The following is a 20,456-nucleotide window of genomic DNA, read 5'->3' as shown; positions in this document are numbered from 1 at the left end:
TAAGTTTAAGATGTATTCTATTTTAGGTAATAATACAAATATCTTTAATAAGAATATATTGCATGAATTGATCAACTGTAATTTGGAGTCCTTGCAATTTTGGAGTATCATAGTCACTTGTTTTCAGCAGGACATTTGAACAATATACTTACCAGCCAAGTAGCTCAATTTGTTTTGTCATGATCATGTTTCTGGCTCTTCATATTACCTGTGCTTTACCTAAGTGCTCAATATCTCACTCTTTTAAGGCCACTCCAGACATTCTTGTCTGTGTACCTTACATGCTTGATTTCCTATAGACTTTTTTAAGTCTTAGATGTGAGGTGAAAAACCTGTTCTTTTCTTTTGGTTTCATCATTTTCTCTCCCTACCTTTCAGAAGTCTCTAATCTACTTCCCATTTAGAGTATCTTTAATTACCAAATTTATTTCATATTATTTCTTGTGTTACATGTTAAATCTCTAATGATTGTTAAAATATGATATACCCTTTAGTCTTTTTAGAAGTCACTCTTTTCTAACCTGATCTAATATTACTGTTTGACAAAATTATTATAATGAATGTTTTAACATTTTAATGCATTTTTATAAATAAAAAACAAGCAAATATAACACTTTATTGTTTAAGGATACATATGTATGGAATAAAGTTCAAAAATGATAAACACAAAATTCCTTAAAGACTGAGGGATGCTCATGAAGAAGGGAGGAGCCGAAACCAGTTTGGCTCAGTGGTAGAGCGTCGGTCTGCGGACTGAAAGGTTCCAGGTTCGATTCCGGTCAAGGGCATGTACATTGGTTGCAGGCACATCCTCGGTGGGGGGTATGCAAGAGGCAGATGGTTGATGTTTCTCTCTCATCGACATTTCTAGCTCTCTATCCCTCTCTCCTCTCTGTAAAAAATCAATAAAATATATTAAAAAAAAAAAAAAAGAAGGGAGGAGGAACACGTAGGTCATGAGAACACATAGGTTGTGAGCAATGATCTAGGTCAGTGGTCAGCAAACTGCGGCTCGCAAGCCACATGTGGCTCTTTGGGCCCTTGAGTGTGGCTCTTCCACAAATTACCACGTGTGGACACGCACATACAGTACAATTGAAACTTTGTGGCCCATGCACAGAATTCGGTTTTCAGCTGTCAAAAGAAATTTCAATCGTTGTACTATTGATATTTGGCTCTGTTGACTAATGAGTTTGCCGACCACTGCTCTACATTTCTTTAACTTTTTATTATGGAAGATAGGATAGTATAATGAACCCCCATGTACTCATCACTGAGCTTCAATAATTATCAGCATTTTGCTAATCTTTTTTATATATTCACCTACCACTTTTTTTTCCTGGTATATTTTATTTTTATTTATTTATTTATTTATTTATTTATTTATTTAACTTATTTTTAAATATATTTTTATTGATTTTCCACAGAGAGGAAGGAAGAGGGATAGAGAGCTAGAAACATCAATGAGAGAGAAACATCGACCAGCTGCCTCCTGCACACCCCCCGCCAGGGTTGTTCCCACAACCAATGTACATGCCCCCGACCGGAATTGAACCTGGGACCCTTCAGTCCGCAGACCGATGCTCTATCTACTGAGCCAAACCAGTTTCGGCTTTTTCCTGGTATATTTTAAAGCAATCCCAGATATACCATTTCATAAATGCTTATGTATGCATCTTTAACTGACAAGGATTTTTCTTTTTTTACCTAAGTAACATGCTGTTGTTACATGTAGCAGAATTAATTATAATACTGGATCCATATTCACATTTTCATGATGCTCTCAGAAATATCTTTTTACAGTTTTCCCCCTAGGAATCCAAATTAGAGTTTCTATAATATTTTGACTATGTTTCTTAAGTATCTTTTATTTTGAAAATGCCCCTTCCTCTTTTTGTACAATTAGTTTGTTAGAGAAACCAGGTTATTTGTCTTAGAGAATATACCCTTGTTCTGGGTTTCAAATTACTTCTGTCTGGTATTAACATTCCTTTACTCTTCATATTTCCTGTTAACTGGTAGTTATAGTATTTAAAGATTTGATGAGAGTTAGATTATTTGTGGGTTTTTTGTTTTGTTTGTTTTTGGATGATGCTGCATACTTTCTTTTATATCACATCATGAAGTATATAATGTTTGGTTGTCCCACCTTTCTTAATGCTAAGTTTAATCAGTGGGTTTACTCTAACAGGTGTTTCTTGATACATTAATTTTCTTTAATCTGCATAGGGAAGCACCATTTTAAGAACATACAAGATTTTTAAAACTAAACTTATAAAGGAAGGTAAGGGATAAAAAATATGATTCAGGGCTTCTGCTCCCTTATCTGTAAAATATATTGATTGTATTAGAATTGAATCCCAATTACCTGTTGTAGACAAATAAAACAAAACTTTACTGACTCAGGGAAAGTACTTTCTTTATTCCCTTTCCTCAAGGATAGCAGCTTTAAGATCTCAGCCTCTCTTCATCTTTGACTTTTACTAAACTTAGGTAGGTGACTTGAAGTATAGATTGAGAAGCAGAAGATCTCAAAGTCCCTCCCAACTGAACTTTAAGTACTGATAATTAACTTTTTAAACAGGGATCAACTTCACCAGTAACTGTTTTTAAAGGTTCAAAGAAACCTTACTTAAAAGAATGCATTTTGATAATTAACCATGATACTGGAGAATGTCGACTAGAAAAACTCAGCAGCAACATCACTGTAAAAAAAACAAGGTATGTGGTTAACAAAATAAATTCTTTTATCAGCACATAATTGCCAAGGAAATGTCAGTGGAAAATATTATTTTATTAAGGCACACTTTTTATTTTTAATATATTTTATTGATTTTTTTTTTTACAGAGAGGAAGAGAGAGAGATAGAGAGTTAGAAACATCGATGAGAGAGAATCATCGATCAACTGCCTCTTGCACACCCCCTCTGGGGATGTGCCTGCAACAAAGGTACACACCCTTGACCGGAATTGAACCTGGGACCTTTAAGTCTGCAGGTTGACGCTCTATCCACTGAGCCAAACCAGTTTTGGCAAGCCACGTTATTATATAAGGGGTAGTTCTATGTGATACAAAAATGTTTTAACCTTTTTTCAAGTTTAAATTTGGTGGAGAGCCTTAGCCACAAACTTGTACCATTTATCTCTGTGATACATAAAAACTTGTTTCTGAATATTTTCAACATGTATAGATATAATTTCTTCTACATAGAACTGGACTGAAAGGAGCCATTATGTACTCTTCAACATTCTTTCATCTTCATTAGTGTCTTGAACACCTAGAATATGTAAGGCACTTGAAGAAGGAAAGTTTTCTATATAAGTACTAACCCTGAAATTTCTGCATTTTAGTTGGGTTAACATATAATTCTATTAGGAAAGTCAATAAGAGAATATAACCATCTCATATCTTTTTTTTAATTAGTCAAGTGCATTAATTGCTATCTATAATAATAAAAGGGTAATATGTTAATTAGACCGGACAGCCGAATGACCTTCCAGACAAAGCTGAGAAGGCAGAGTGGTTAGGCATGATCAAGAAGGCAGCTGAGCAGTTATGGGTGATTAGACAGGCAGGCAAGCAATTAGGGGCATCAGGCAGGGAGGCAGAGTGGTTAGAGACAATCAGGCAGGCAGGCAGAGGAGGTTAGTGGTGATCAGGGAAGCAGTTAGGGGCAATGAGGCAGGCAGGCAGGTGAGTGGTTAGAAGCCATCAGTCCCAGATTGCGAGAGGGATGCCCAACTACAGCTTTAGGCCCAAGGGTTGTCCAACTGTAGGTTTAGGCCTAAGGGATGTCTGACTGTAGGTTTAGACCTGAGTGGAATAGGGCCTAAACCTGTAGTAAGACATCCCTCAAGGGGATCCCAGATTGTGAGAGGGTGCAGACCAGGCTGAGGGACCCCCCTCTGTGTTTGAATTTTGTGCACTGGGCCTCTAGTATAATATAAGGGATTTGCTCTCAAAGCTATGCAAATAGTATATTGATAGATAAAATTTGCTTTAGGATTTTAAGGAAGACAAAGATTATGGTTGCTTGGAACATTCAGGGATCCCTAATTGATGTAATTTGAGAGGAGGTTAAGATTTAGGGCTTTTTCCACCCCAAACATACTGGTGATAAGAATTACCTTTCATGCTTACTAAATATGAGTTCCCAGGTGATTTTTTATTGGTAGAAAAGTTTGAAAATGACTGGTTTAATTATTCAGAGAGAACATGAGGATTTTTGAAAGCAGAAATATATCTGACTTATTTGGGGCCAATGAGTAAGACATGTTTGAATAAGGCAAAGATTTGTCTCTGTGCCTGCATATAAATAAGTATTGGAAAGTGAGGAGTGAGGTTGATAGTGGATTAAAAGTAAGGTCATAAAGGCAGGTTGCAGCTAATACCTTCAAGATTATGAAATTAGGACGTCTTAACGGCTCCATTGGCAGTGATTATGTATTAATTTTTTTAAACTAAGGATTAAATTTTTAATTAAAAATAGTTTTGTTTTGAAACATTAATACACCAAACAGACTGAGTAAAGTGAAACTATGTGGGAAACAGGAAAATACATACAAGGAAGAACTGACAGAATTTGGTGACTGGAAAAAGGAGAGGCAGAAAAGTCAAATATAATTGTGTTATAAACTCTTCTTAAAAGTATTGAAAGGAAATAAAGGAAATGACTCTGCTTTAGTAGCATGCCTATGTTAAAATGTGGAAGTGACTTAATTCTAACAGAAATAATAATTTTAGAATATAGGGAATATATAGTACCTATATACACTTAGGTATATTTTATTTTAGGCATTTGTGTATATCTTAACTCCTCAATTTTGAGCAGTGGATTCAAACTTGTATCCATCAATGGAACTGTGTATATGTCCTGCATCTATAACAGGGATCCAGAAATATTTGTTAAATAATGAATTAAATTAATGTTTTAATTCTTGAATACCATTTATAGATGTCTAGGGAAAAGAATAAGTGGGCAGTGTTAGTAACTTTGTAAATTGAAATTGTTGTTATATTGCCATCATATCTTTTTTGACCTTTGATATTCTTGATTGCAGAGTTCAAGGAAGCAGTAAAATTCAGTCTCGTGTAGAGCATCAGCAGCAACAAATGTGGAATTTACCTAGGACTCCCAATCTTGTAAAAGATTCTCCATCCGAAGACAAGATGTCCCCAACATCTCCAATGGATGATATTGAGAGAGGTAAAACATAAGTGTATATAATGTTCCTTTACAAGAAATTAAGAATAAGTGAAATTTTTCATTTTAATTAACAAGGGAATTAACTATAAAGTTTTATTGAGAGCATACTATATTTTTATTATTATGGATTTTGGGGAGGAAGAGTATAGGTTTAGGGTATCCTGTAATTATGTATCTATATAAGGTATTTAGGTTATCTGTAATTATGCATCATTTTTATTATTCAGGGGAGAAAGTATTTAGATATATGTAACTGGAGTTTTCTTCTTTTTGACAGTTGTGATGATTCAAATTCAGTTCTTCACAGCATCTTCCTGTCGAAGTACTTTATGCATAGCCAGACTATAGATGTCTAAGATGTCACCAAAACAATAGTGAAGTGAGGAGATATAGTAAGCGGAATCAGCAGGCAAGTTCCTCTGAATTGCTGCTCACTTCTGAGCAGAAAGTGTTTCTAGGGAGGTCCAGTCCTTTTGAAAGTAAGAACATTTAAATCTCCATTTTTTTTCCTAGCTGCAGTTTCGGTGTTAGTGTTATAGTAATTGTGGTAGTAATAAGACCCTGGTCACCAAAGTATATTTGCTCCCGTATATTTGCCTCTGCACTTTTCCTATGTAACTTACATGTAACAATCCAATTCCACTTGCCCTCTTCTAGGCCCAGTATAGTATTAGTCCCCTAATATATTAGTGGCCTCTTTATTAACAATAAAGAAGATACAAGCTCAGAGCCCTTTTGGTAAAAGGGGTTTTGAATTTTATTATTATATCATATCTGCTTCCAAAAATGGATTTGAATCATGATGTCATGAATCTATTATACATATATACAGAAAAATACTGGGGAAAAAAACCATGGAATTAAAGGGAAAGAGGAAGCAAATTTGTTAATAATTAAAACATTAAATTTAGATCTGAGCTTCCTAGACACTAAAACAAAAATTAAGACCACTATAGCATATTTTGGATTATCCAAGAGACAAGTTTTAAGGAATTAAGACTTCCCTGTTACTAAATTCTAAAAGAAGTTTATCATATGGAACCCATTCTAGGGAGTATTAAATGATATAGTATCGTCAATGATAATTTTATAGTACAAGAAGTTTCTCTTTGTGTCAGTTTTTGTAGCAGAGACCTTAATAAAAGCATTGTATTGAAGCGTTGTATAGTATAATAGAGAGTAAGTTAATATGATCCAAGCATAAGATCTAACTTTGTATAAGAATTTACATTGAGATGTATATACTATTATAGCCTGTTCCTGAGTCTTTTTTTTTTTTTTTTAACATCTTTTTGTTGATTTCAGAGAGGAAGGGAGGGGGAGAGAGAGCTAGAAGCATCAATAATGAGAGAGAATCATTAATTGGCTGCCTCCTGCACACACCCTCCTGGGGATTGAGCCCGCAACCTGGGCATGTGCCCTTGACCCGAATTGAACCTGGGACCCTTCAGTCTGCAGGCCGACACTCTATCCACTGAGCCAAACCAGCTAGGGGAGACAGCCTTCTTTTAAATATTTTCTTGACCCTACTCTGTCAGTGCCTCTTGTGATAGTTGAATCATGTTTTCAGATTTATATATAGATACCTGGCACTTGTATTAGTGTTTCTATGGTTTAATGTTTACATTTACATCTTTGAGCTATCTGGAATTTTAGTTTAAGAAATAAGAATCCAAACTCTTATTTCTGCCCCAACAGTATCAATAAATAGTATTGATAATCAACTTATTATATTGATAAACAGTATTATATATAAACATCCATTTATTGAATACGTCATCATTTCTTTTGCTGTTATGAAGAGCCATTTTTATCACATGCAAAATTTCTGTATGCGCTTAAATCTATCTCACAACATAAAATATACATTGGCTAAATAAATACTGGGTGGGGCAAAAGTAGTTTACATTTGTATGTAAAACAGAGTTTAGTGGTGGTCAATATTATTTATTAACTAGAGGCCCAGTGCACAACATCCCTGAGCAGGGGAGGGGGAATAGTCCTTCAGCTCGACCTGCGCCCTCTTGCAGGCTGGAACCCTTCAGGGGATGTCCGCCTGCCAGCTTGGGCCAACTTGGTCGGACATTCCTCTTACAATCCAAGACGCTGCATGCACCAGTGACCATACTTTTCATATAAGTGAAAGGCATCTTTCTGTGTATGGGCAGCTACATTTTTTTTGCTCTGATTATAAAAAGTCATACATAACATGATCCTTCTGAGGCAGTAGTACCATTTTCCCCATCATATGGGTGGAAAAACTGAAGCAGAGAGAAGTTAAGTAATTGGCTTTGTCACACAGTTATAAGTGTCAGAATCAGGGCTGACTGCCAAATGTGCAAGCCAGAATTCATGCATGTCATTGCTGCATCATCCTGTTTTTTCAGTGATAGGTAGTTTTTATATTTAAATCTCAGAGACTGTTCCCAATATATAGGAATGCATGTTCATCCCATGTAGAATAAACAGGATGTGGACAGTTTGGAGAGTCTTCTGATGAATTAGAATTAAGCAGCCACAGGTCTCTTTTTCAAATACTACAGAAGCCACCTTCCTTGTTTAATTTTGCGGGATGTAGCAATTTATAAGCTATGACATAGTCATTCGCAATCCAGGACCCCTTGGGGGATATCCAACTGCTGAGGGATGTAGCACCAAACATCAGGCGGCCAGGGAGGATCCTGAACCAGGGCCGGTGCCACACCACTCATGCTCATCTCAGACCACTGTGTCTGCTGCTGTCACTCTCTGTTCAGTAGTGATTGCTGCTGTGGAGTCAGGAAACTGCAGCTGTGCTCGCCAGCCATGAGCCCAGCTTCTGGCCGAGCAGCGCTCCCTCTGTGGGAACACACTGACCACCAGGGGTTAGCTCCTGCATTGAGAACCTCATAGCATCATAGTATTGACCAGTCCTAATGGTTGCTAAGGCTTTTATATAGATAGGTTGGTGAAACTCCCATCCAAGTACTAACCAGGCCCGACCCTGCTTAGCTTCCGAGATCAGACGAGATCGGGCGCGTTCAGATAGGTTGGTAAAACTCATTAATGCTTTTAAAATGCAAATTTTAAGATTAACAGATAGTTTTTCATTTATGAGATTGGAAGTAGCTAAAACATTTGTCAACATTCAGTATTGAAAAGAACATAAAGGGAAACAAGTAGTTCATACATTTTTTAAGAAATTATAAATTGGCATATATTAATTTTTGTAGAGCAATTTTTTTCTGCAAAATACTTGGAACAATGTCTAGTACATAGTAAGTACTACATGAGGATTTGTTATTATCATCATCCTTATTTGTTAATAACTATTAAAATAAAAAGTACAAATCTCTTTCCTAGATATTTCTCTTAAAGCAAAACTTGTGGAGATAGATATATTAGATATATACATAGACATATCTATATCAGTCACATAAGAATGTTCCATGCAGCATTTTCCATATTAGGGAAAAAATGGAAAAATCCCAAGTGCCCATCAAATACTGCACATCAATTTTTTAAAAAGAGACCACATTTTTAGTAACTAAGAAGGATATCCAGATATTTTATTAAGCAAAAAAGAAAATTTTACATGTAATATATGTGTTGTATGAATAATTTTTTAAAACAAAATTTGTGTAAGTTTGTAGATGCATAGAACTTGGAAGAATTATACTAAAATTGTAAGCATTATCTTTAGGTGTTTGGATTACAGGAACCTTTCATTTTTTATGTGCAAATTGTTTGAATTTTTATAATGAACTTGTAATTTTTATACAATTATTATTTATTTAGAAGATAATATAATGTAGAAGAATAATGTTAATATAAAATCACTCAATCTCACCACGATAATGCAACTATCAATTTCTATCCATACTGTAAAATTTTTACGTTGTTTTTGTAGGTAAATACTGTGCCAAGTCTTCCCATACATGATTTCAACTAACCTTTAAAACTTTTTTTAATGAATATTTCAAACATACAGAAAATACAGGTAATAATATAACAAATCATACATCTATAACTTAGATTTAACATTGTGCCATTTTGGCTTTAGGTTTAAAAAAAAAATTTACAGGAGTCTTTACTTTCCAATATATTTTTCTCCTTTTTCTGTCTATTTGTGCACATGTCTGAATGTACTCTAAAGGATTTATATACAAGATACTTTTTTATTCATTGGAACAGTTTGTATATAATAGGTTTTTTTTTATTTTTGATAGTGTGGGTAAATTTCTTTACTGACTTTAGGTTTACTCAGTTTTTTTTTTTAAATTCTTTATTTAATTTTGTCTTAAAACTTGTCAGTTTAATTCACATTTTCAAATGGTCATCTTAATTTATTCATACAAAGCTCTACGATATTCATAGTTATGGCCCTTTATATTCCCAACACTGATTATTTGTGCCAAGTCTTTCTCATTTTCTTGATCAATATTGCTAGAATTTGATATATTTCAATCTTCAGAGAACCAGCTTTGGGTCTCTGTTAGACATAGCATATGTGATAACTAAGAATGTCATCTTTGGAGTCAGACCACTTGCACTTAAATCTCTGCTGTATCACGTACCAGCTGTGTGGCCTAGGGAAAGTTATTTAAACTCTTATTCTCTCTGTCTGTGCCCATAAATTTGGTTAAATGGACCAGTTCCTTAAACGGTACAAAATTGACTCAAGAAGAAACAGATAACGTGAATAATTCCTAAATCCTCTAAAAATATTGAGTTGTATTTAAAGCCCTACCCCTGAGGGCGGGGGAAGTAAGAGATCAAGCAAAGGACTTATATACATGCATATAAGCATAACCAATGGACACAGACACTAGGGGGATGAGGACATATGCTGGGGTGTGGGGGAGGTCAATGGAGGGAAAAGGAAACATGTAATACTTTAAACAATAAAAAAACAACAACAATAAAATAAAACCCTACTCCCGTCAACATACAAATTTCCAGCCACAGGTGGCTTCTCTGGAGCATTTTACTAGTCATTTAAGGAAGAAATAATATCAACTTGATACAAACTCTGTATTATGCTAAGTGAAATAAGCCAGTCAGAGAAAAACAAGTATCACATGATCTCACTTATATGTGGAATCTAATGAACAAAACAAAACCAACAAATAAAATAAGCCCAGAGGCACGGATCTCAGAGGGAAGGGGAAATGAGGACCAGCAAGGAATAACCAAAAAACTTACATCCACATATGCATAATCCATGGACACAGACAATAGTGTGGTAAAGACCTGTGGTCGGGCAGGAATTGGGTGGAGAAGAGCAATAGGCGAAAAAAGGGGGACATTTGTAATACCCTCAACAATAAAGATAAATACATCTAAAATAAATCATTAAATAAGGAGGGAATACTTTATAACTCATTCCTCAAGGTCAGAATTATTATAGCCAAAACCCAACAAAGACAGTATAAGGAAAAAACAAACAAACTACAAACTGGTATCTTATGAATATAGATGCAAAATTTTTAAACAAAATTTTAGCAAATTGAATTTAACAATTATATGACAGTGGTTTTCAATTAGATATGATTTTTGTTCCCTAAAGGGACATCTGCAATATCTGCAGACATTTTCGGTTGTCACAACTGGTGAGCAGTAGTGCTACTGGCATCTAGTGGATAGAAGCTAGGGATGCTGCTAAACTTGCTGTAGTGCACAGAACAGCAATAAATAATTATATAACCCTAAATGCCAATATTGCTGAGGTGGAGAAATGCTAATATATTAAAAAAAGGACAGTACATCATGACTAAGTAGAGTTTTCCCAGGAATATACAATATATTTTCGAAAGTCAATCAATATTCACCAGATTTAAAAATAAAAAACAAAAACTATCTCAAAAACAAACAGTAGAAAAAGCCCCGTGGGTATAGCTCAGTGATTGAGCTTCAGCCACTGAACTAGAAGATCATAGTTCCATTCCAATCAGGGCACATCAATGCCCAGTGTGGGGTGTGCAAGAAGCAGCCGATCAATGATTCTGTCATCATTGATGTTTCTATTCCTCTCTCTTCCTCTCTCTGAAATCAATAAAAGACAAATTTTAAAAAAGAAAGAAAGAAAAAAAAAAGACAGTAGAAAGAACATTTGACACATTTCAGTTCATTTTTAAAAATATTTTTTTCAATTCCAGTCAACATGCAATATTATATTGTTTATGGTATCCAACATAGTGTTTAGGCATTTTTATATAACTTCCGAAGTGATCACTCTGATAAGTCTAGTAATCATCTTAACACCATATGTAGTTATTTCAATATTATTGACTATATTTCCTGTGCTGTCGTATACATCCCTGTGACTTCAGCTATCATCTTTTTAAAAATATATATATTTTTATTTCTTTCAGAGAGGAAGGGAAAGGGAGATAGAAATAGAAACATCAATATTGAAAGAAAATAATTGATCGGCTGCCTCTTGCATGCCCCCCTACTCGGGATTGAGCCCAGAAACCTGGGCATGTGCCCTTGATGGGAATCAAACCTGGACCTTTCCGTATGTAGGCCAACACTGCCCACTGATCCAAAACAGCTAGGGCTCAACTGTCATTCTTGATTTAAAATTTTTTTTTTCAGCTTTACTGATAAATTCTACTAAATGTCTTCTTAAAGAAGAATTAATGTCAATTATTCTCAAACTATTTCAGAAAATTGAAGATAAGGAAACACTTTAAAATTTATTTTATGAGACCAGCATTACTCTCATACCAGAGCCAGACAAGGACACTATTAGAAAAGCAAATTTCAAGCCAATATCTAATGAACATAGCAAAAATTTTCAACAAAAGAAGTAGCCCATTAAAAGAATTATATACCACGATTAAATGTGTGTGGGTTTTATTTTTTGCCTGGGATACAAGAATGTTTATGTATGTAAATCAATAAACACAATACACCACGTTAACAGAATGAATACTAAAACTTTTGATCATCCCAATAGATGCAAAAAAAAACATTTGACAAAAATGTAATATACTTTCATGACAGAAACTAACTGGTTGTACAGTTTAATTTTGTCAATTATACCTCTATAGAGCTGACAAAAAAAGGAATTCATCTGTATGTATTGCATTGTATTATATGTATTGGGGAAATAAGAAAAAGAATTGGAGGATAAATAAGTTTTTATTTTTACAGTTTTAATCTTTCACATTTTTAATATATTTTATTTGAATTCCATGTATATTTCAATGTAATAGTATAAAGAAATGTAGTTTTTAGATTTAGACACTGTCTATGTCTTCTAATTTTGTAATTTCAACCTTGAAGTAAGGCTTGGCTTGATGATAGAGATTTTTTTTATTGGAGAATTTTTTTGAACTTTCTATATATGTTGTCCAGAAATGAGAGAAACAGGTACTACAGAGCCGGAAAGGAAAAGTTTGGGTCCACGGATGCAGCTTTTGCAGGAAAATTTGAATTGCTCCTTTCTTTTTTTTCTTTCTTTTTTTTTAACTTAGGTAGGTAGTGGCAAAGAGTAAACTCCGGCTCTAACAATATGTGAGTTGAGTGTAAAAATCTAAAATACCAGTTTCCAAGCAGAATTTTAAAACATATATGGTCACAAGAAAGTGATTTTTTCCTAGTAGGGGGGTAAGTTTAAAGGAACTTAAAAAGGTTAGGAGAAGAATGTTACTTTTTATTTTGTATTAGTAAAGAAGCCTTTAAAGTAAAAAACTGTAAATGTATGTTTAGTCTTATTTCTTGATAACACTTTCTTAGAAACTAACTCATTCAAAATTTCTTATATGTATTTAATATTTATATTTACTATTATTTACTTAAACTATTAACTTCTGTTACATTTTCAGAACTGAAGGCAGAAGCTAGTCTGATGGACCAGATGAGTAGTTGTGATAGTTCATCAGATTCTAAAAGTTCATCGTCTTCAAGCAGTGAGAGTAGTTCCAGTGACTCAGAAGGTGAAGAGGACAGATCTTCTCCGTCTGATCCAGGGAATTATATCTCTGGAGATCCCACCATGGCTGCCATGCCACATTGCAGGATTCCTGATGTAGATGTCGGTCATAATAGATATCATAACAATAGTGGCCTTCTGATGAATACTTTAAGTAAGTATACATAAGCATGAGTAATTAGAAAAGTAAAAATTCATAGTGAAGCCATACCGATTATGATGTAAAATTTGTAGAAGGAGAAAGACTCCTATTTTATTCAGTTGATGCTATTAATCATTACCTTCTTACTGAATTACTCATTTTCTTTTGACTCTGTGATATAATGTCTTACTGGCTTTTCTCCTATCTTTCCAGATACTTTTCTCTCTCTCCTTTGCTGGTTTATAATCTTCTCAGTCATTAGAGCTGGAGTTCTTCAAGACTTAATCCTATGTCCTTCTTCCTTTTTCTTCTATACTATTTCCCTGCAGAATCTCTATATTTGTGTTGCAGTCAATGGGTAACTTCTAAATTTGCATCTCTGACCCAGACCTCTGAGCTCTAGATGCATAAATCCAATATCACTTTGACCAAAACCAACTTATAATGTTTAGCTGAGCTAGTTTCCTAAACAAGCTCAGACAAATAAAAGACAGGATTCCTCTAATTATGGATATCAGAAGCCTGATTGTATTTAAGGCTTGATTTTTAAAAAAAATATATTTTATTGATTTTTATACAGAGAGGAAGGGAGAGAGATGGAGAGTTAGAAACATCAATGAGAGAGAGTCATTGATCAGCTGCCTCTTGCACACCCCCTACTGGGGATATGCCCGCAACCAAAGTACATGCCCTTGACCGGAATCGAACCTGGGGCCCTTCAGTCCCCAAGCCGATGCTCTATCCATTGAGCCAAACCGGTCCCGGCATTTAAGGCTTGATTTTTAACACAATTTTACTTTATTATTATTATTATTTCTATATATTCTTATTGATTTCAGAAAGGAAGGGAGTGGGAGAGAGAGCTAGAAATATCAATAAGTAGAGAAAATCATTGATTAGCTGCCTTTTTGTCCAAGCACTACCACTATCATTTTAGTTAAATATACCATTGTTTGCTGCTTTAACTATGCAGTGACTTTCTAATTGATTCACCCCATATCTATTTAAACCCATTTTTTTTGTCTATTGTGTATATTGCACCTATATTGATCTTTTCATAATTAAACTATGATTTATCATCTCTTCTGCTTTAAACTTTTTAATAGCTTGTAATTCTTTTAGGATAGCAACAAAACGCTTTAACATAGTGATCTTTCTCTTTGTGTTATAGCAACATTTGCCTTCTTTTGTTATTATATTTAAACCCTCTGACCACGTCAGGACCCTTTAAATTCTGTCCATTCATCCAGAAATACTTCTTGCTTTTCATGTAGTTAACTTTTTCTCCTTTTGAATTTTGGGTTAAAGTTCCAAGTTTTCTTTATCAAGAAAGCCTTCCTTGACCTTCTTGATAAGGTCAGATCCCTTTTTTAATAGATCTTCAGAGTAATATCTTTTTCATATCAGATTTCACATTTATCAATTTATATTTATTTGTGTGATTTGCTCTATTCCAAAGTATAAGCTTCAGGAGGAGGACAGCAATCTTCTTTATTTTTGCTTATCATTGAATACTAGCACCTAGCACAGTACCTGATACATAGGAGATGCCCGGGAATGGCATGTAGGTTGATACTCTCTGAGGGAGAATGGGACTTTGTTTAAAACTATTCTCACTGTGTAAATTAATAATGATAAAGTAAGCATCTAGGAAAGACTGACTAACTCTAGCCTAATAACAGCATTAAACAAGAAAAGAGCCAAACTGGGTGGCGGAGAGAGTAAAACTATGCGTTAATTAGGGACCAGGAAAGATCTTTTTTTTTTTTTTTTTAATATATTTTATTGATTTTTTACAGAAAGGAAGAGAGAGGGATAGAGAGTTAGAAACATCGATGAGAGAGAATCATCGATCAGGTGCCTCTTGCACATCCCTACTGGGGATGTGCCCACAACCAAGGTACATGCCCTTGATAGCAATTGAATCTGGGACCTTTCAGTTTGCAGACCGACGCTCTATCCACTGAGCCAAACCGGTTTCGGCCAGGAAAGATCTTTTGAACTTCCAGTTATTTATGTCTTTAAAGCTATTACTCCTAACTTGAGAGGTAAAATTGGAGCATCTGATTTCTTGAATGGCCAAATAATGACAAGAGTTTAATTCAGGAGGATAAACTAGGAGGATAAACAATTATTAATTGGTATACCCATAATAATATATCTTTACCACATATGTTCATATATATTAAAATATGTTGTTACATACATATGTGTATATATCTACACTAATAAAAGAGAAAATGCTAATTGTCTGTACCTTCGCTATGCCCACAGCCAATCAAAGCAAGTATGTAAATTAACCCAACAAATATGGTGGTTAATTTGCATATGCTGAGGGAGGGAGGAGTGAAGACTGAAGACAGCATAGAAGGAAGAGGGAGGAAAAGCAGAAAGCAAGGCAGCTTGCCAGAGGGGAAGCGAGAGTAGAGCGGGTGGGGCGGGCCAAATGGTGGCGGCCGCTTGCAGGAATCTTCCTGTAACGGGCCCCTAGTATATTGAATATATAACAAAAATTGGCACAAGTAGGAGAAATAGGTAAGTCTTTATCATAGTAGAATATTAATGTATCTCTAATCAAGCAGACAAAATTTAGTGAGGACATACAAAATCTTTCAACAACATAATTACCATACCTATTCTAATAGTAAATATAGAATCCTACAATCCAAAACTGCAAAGTGGGATTTGTTTTAGATATATGTAAAACATTTATAGAAACTAATTCCTACTAGGTTAAGGAAATAACACATTTTGAAGAATTCATATTTTTAAATTTATTTTATATTATTTTAATACAATAAAAACATAAATAATTAATAAAATTAATTTTAAATACATGCTTAGAAACTTCAAAGCATATGCCTAATAATTTACATGTTAAATGGAACCTACATGAAATTATAAAATATTTATAATAGAGCAGAATAAAAAATAGTATATCTCAGCAATTTTGGAATGTAGCCAACATGGTAATTACAAGGAAATGTTGTATAGCCTCATAAAATTTTTTAAATTGGAAATAAATGAGTAAAAGTTTCACTTTGAGGAGCTAGAAAAGTTATAACATCTTAAAGAAAGCAGAAGAAAGTGATGTAGTTTAGATTTTAAAGTAGTATAATGAAAAAAAAGAAACAGGATAAACAAAACTAGAAGTAATTTATTTGAAAACTAATAAAGAAGAGCAACCTCTAACAAGGGCTTATGAAGGAAAAGAGAATAGGCACAAAATAAACAATATTAGTAATGAAAAAGTGATTAAAATTATAGCTATACTATGCTTTTATTTTCTGAGTTATAGAATTATATAAAAAAATATGTCCCAGTAAATTTGGCATAGAAGTAGACTGTTTTCTAGAAAAAGTATAATTTACCAAATCTGACTCAAAGAGAAATGGAAAGCCTGAAGAAACTAATGTGGCTTTATCTTCCACCCTATTTCCAAATCCCCAAGATACTGGAAAACTAAAGATAGTTTCACAAATAATTCTTTTACAAACTGTTTCAGAGTATGGAAAAGTAGGGAAAGTGATCCAATTCTTTTATAATTCTAGAATAATTTCAATATCAAAACCCTACAGACAAAAAGCATTGTGGGTCAGTTTCGCTTAATAACATGGATGCAAAATTACTAAATAAGATATTAGCGAATTAAATGACCAATGTACTTAAAACAAGCAAAGCTAAATTATGACCAAATGAAGGTTATCACAGAAATGTAAGAAGTGTTCAGTATCTGAAATAGTATCAATATAATTCACCACATTAACAGGTTATAGGAGTAAAGCCATATGATCATTTCAGCAAATTCGAATTTAACAAAATTCAGTATTTATAAATTTAAAAACTGTCACCAAAGGTTGAATATAAAGGAATTTCTTTAACTTCATAAAAATGAACTGTTAAAAAAAAACACCCTACTAAACATCTATAATATTCTATACTATTAAAAGGGTAATATGCTAATTAGACTGGATAGACTGGACGTCTTCCAGATGTCCTTCCAGATGTCTTCTGGACAAAGCCACAGTGGCAGGGGCCGAGGCAGATGTGGTTAGAGATAATCAGGCAGGCGGGCAGAGTAGTTAGGAGTGATCAGGCTGGCAGGGGAGAGTGATTAGAGGTGATCAGGCAGGCAGAGGGGTTAGGAGCAGGCAGGCAGGCAGGCAGTGATTAGGGGTGATCAAGCAGACAGGCAGGTGAGCGTTAGGAGCCAGCGGTCCCGGATTGTGAGAGGGATGTCCCATTGCTGGCAGTCGGACATCCCCTGAGGGGTCTTGGATTGGAGAAATGCAGGCTGGACTGAGGGACCCCTCCCATGCATGAATTTCATGCACTGGACCTCTAGTAAAAGCATAATATGTTAATTAGACTGGATAGCTGAACATCCTTCCAGACAAAGCCACAATGGCTGTGAGGGCCGAGGGCAGGCAGCTACTGTGGCCAGCAGCAGGAGCCACGTGGTGATGGGGTCATCACCTTCCCCTGACTGGCCCCGTTGCCTTCCGCAGCAGGAGGCCAGACTGTGGCTTAGGCCCCACCCCCACGGCTGCCAGTCCTGGGTTCTGCTCTCACAGCTCCATTCCACTTCCCTCTCCTCCTGCCAGAGGACAAGGTGGGTAGCTCCACAGGGAATTTGTGCATTGGCCCTTTAAGAGGGTGCCTGAACTTTCAGCTGCCACTCCCTGGCAGACAGCACTCCACTGCTTTTCACAGCTAGATGTTATTTGGGTACCCTCCTAAGTTTGGTGCTCTCTGCTGGGGAGCCCAGCTTTGGGATTAGATCCCAGAGTTCTCAGTGGTGTGCACCCTCCTCTACCCCCAACACACACACACAGCTGAGATATCTCTCTGGGACTTAAGTTGCTATCTGCACAGTCAGCCCTTTCCTCTCCTCACAGTGTCTATGCCATCTCTACTTTCACTCCTTTGGTATCAGGTTTCTTTCCTGTGAGTTTTCCATTGATTATTTAGGAAGCCTTTCAGTATTTCAAATGTAATTCCCGCTTGTTTCTGGGAGCATGTCTGTGCAGCATCCTCCTACTCTGCCACCATTTTTAATCTCCTCATAAAAGCTACTTTTAAACTGTATATTAACTTGAAAATATGCTAGCTTTTGTTGATTATGGAGGAGTTAAAAATGTGAGAATATTTTTAACCATTTTAACTTACTACCCAAATGATTTTGTCCAATCCCATAATTTCAGATAAACCCCTGCAATCAGTGACTCTCAGATCTTTATTCCAATTTCAAACAAAATTCAAAGTTTTTACCATGACCTAAAAAACAAGTGATATCTTTTTTGGCCTCTTTTCTTATCATTCTCCTTGTTCATTTCACTCCAGCTACAGTGGCCTTTTCCTAGTCAGAGAACACAAAAAGAATGCTTCTGCCTTGGGGCATTTGTATGTGCTGTTCCCTGAGCCAGAAAAGTTACCCATCTCCATATTTTCCTGACTTTATTTTTAAATTTTGATCTTCAGTCAAATGTCAGTCCTCAAGGTGGCTTCCCCAACTACCCTACATAAAGTAGCACCTCTCATCCCTCTCTCCATACTCAGCTTTATTTATTATATATATATTTCAGAGAGGAAGAGAGAGATAGAAATACCAATGATGAGAGAGAATCCTTGATTGGCTGCTTCCTGCATTCCCCACACTGGGAATAGAGCTGGAAACCCAGGCATATGCCCTGACCAGGAATCGAACCGTGACCTCCTGGTTCATAGGTCCATACTCAACCACCGAGCCATGCTGGCCAGGGTCCATACCCATCTTTATATTTTCATAGTATTTATACCTACTTGGCATTATATTATACTAGAGGCCCAGTGTACGAAGATTCGTGCAAGAAATGGGCCTTCCTTCCCCTGGCTGCCGGCACCGCCTTTGCTCCCGTCCGGAGCCGCCTTTCCACCTTCCCATGCTGCACAGAGGCCCAGAGCTGCTGGGGCGATGTGGAATGCCCCTGGCCGTTGGGTGCCTGTGTATGCAAATTAACCCATCATCTTTGTTGGGTTAATTTGCATACACACTCCTAATTGGCTGGTGGGCATTGCAAAGGTACAGTCAATTTGCATCTTTCTCTTTTATTAGTGTAGATATTTGTTTATTTATTTTTTTTTTCCTGTTTCCTCCACTGGAATTAAAGTTTTATGACTGTAATCACATGGATGAATTACAAAAGGAATCAATGATGAGTTACCCTTAACAAACACTATGTAAATATTTTGACATTTTGAGTAAAAGATTATATAATTTTTTCACTCTTTCAAAACATAGTCTGATCTTCTAAACTGTATTTCCTGGTGTAATTAAATCAGTGATATAAAAAGTGATCTTGGTATATGAAAGAAGACTAATATAGAAGCCAGAAGATACTAAAACTATGCTGAAGATTGATGGTGTATTTTTTCATTACAGATAGTATTAATTATTTAAATTGCTAATGATATGACTAAATTGTAGGATCAACCATCTGATTATTATTGACAAAACATTGCCTAAATAGGACCATTTGGATTACTTTTTGTATATTTGTTATCAAAAAATAATTATATTAAATATTTAAGTATAAATATTTCATTATTATAGTTTTGCTATTTTTTTATTTTAGGAAATGATTTGCAGCTGAGTGATTCAGGAAGTGATACTGATGACTGAAGAAACATTCAGCTATGAATATAAAATTTACAAGACATGGGATAATGTATTTTATACTAAGAAAAAGAAATTCCTAAGACTAGGAAAATATACTTTAACTTAAATGATAAAAGAAATTAAATTTGATTCAGAATTTTCAGTTGATGTTACATTTTTTAACGTTTTATGAGAACCAGCATTTCCATGTGTTTTCATTTAATCTTAAAACTTTTTTTTTTTTTTAAATATATTTTATTGATTTTTTACATAGAGGAAGGGAGAGAGATAGAGAGCTAGAAACGTCGATGAGAGAAACATTGACCAGCTGCCTCTTGCACACCCCCTACTGGGGATGTGCCCGCAGCCAATGTACATGCCCCTGACCGGAATCGAACCCGGGACCTTTCAGTCCGCAGACCGACGCTCTACCACTGAGCCAAACCGGTTTCGGCTAATCTTAAAACTTTTTTGAAATTTTTTTTAAAGAATTTTCTTTTAAGTTCAGTTGCTCTTTTTTTAAAAATACATATATATATTTTTATTGATT

At 35.2% G+C, this 20,456-nt stretch overlaps 1 protein-coding gene across 3 annotated transcripts in view; it reads left to right on the top strand.

The window, feature by feature from the left end:
* The window catches only part of EAF2 (ELL associated factor 2), a 38,107-nt gene extending 18,038 nt beyond the window's left edge, over positions 1–20,069 (top strand). For 2 of the 3 annotated variants that reach the window (XM_036445985.2, XM_036445987.1), the window contains exons 3-6: positions 2,585–2,721; positions 5,061–5,206; positions 13,021–13,281; positions 19,884–20,069. In XM_036445985.2, the coding sequence (XP_036301878.1) occupies positions 2,585–2,721; positions 5,061–5,206; positions 13,021–13,281; positions 19,884–19,930 (591 nt within the window). In that variant the 3' untranslated portion in view covers positions 19,931–20,069. The remainder of the gene's footprint in view (positions 1–2,584; positions 2,722–5,060; positions 5,207–13,020; positions 13,282–19,883) is intronic. The other variant, XM_036445988.2, reaches the window with a different exon arrangement.
* Positions 20,070–20,456: the final 387 nt, after the last annotated feature.

This window comes from Pipistrellus kuhlii, unplaced genomic scaffold (genome assembly GCF_014108245.1).
Source record: "Pipistrellus kuhlii isolate mPipKuh1 unplaced genomic scaffold, mPipKuh1.p scaffold_m20_p_2, whole genome shotgun sequence".
Lineage (NCBI taxonomy): Eukaryota > Metazoa > Chordata > Mammalia > Chiroptera > Vespertilionidae > Pipistrellus > Pipistrellus kuhlii.
Note: the sequence above shows the minus strand (reverse complement) of the source record. Positions and strands in the feature narration are given on the sequence as shown.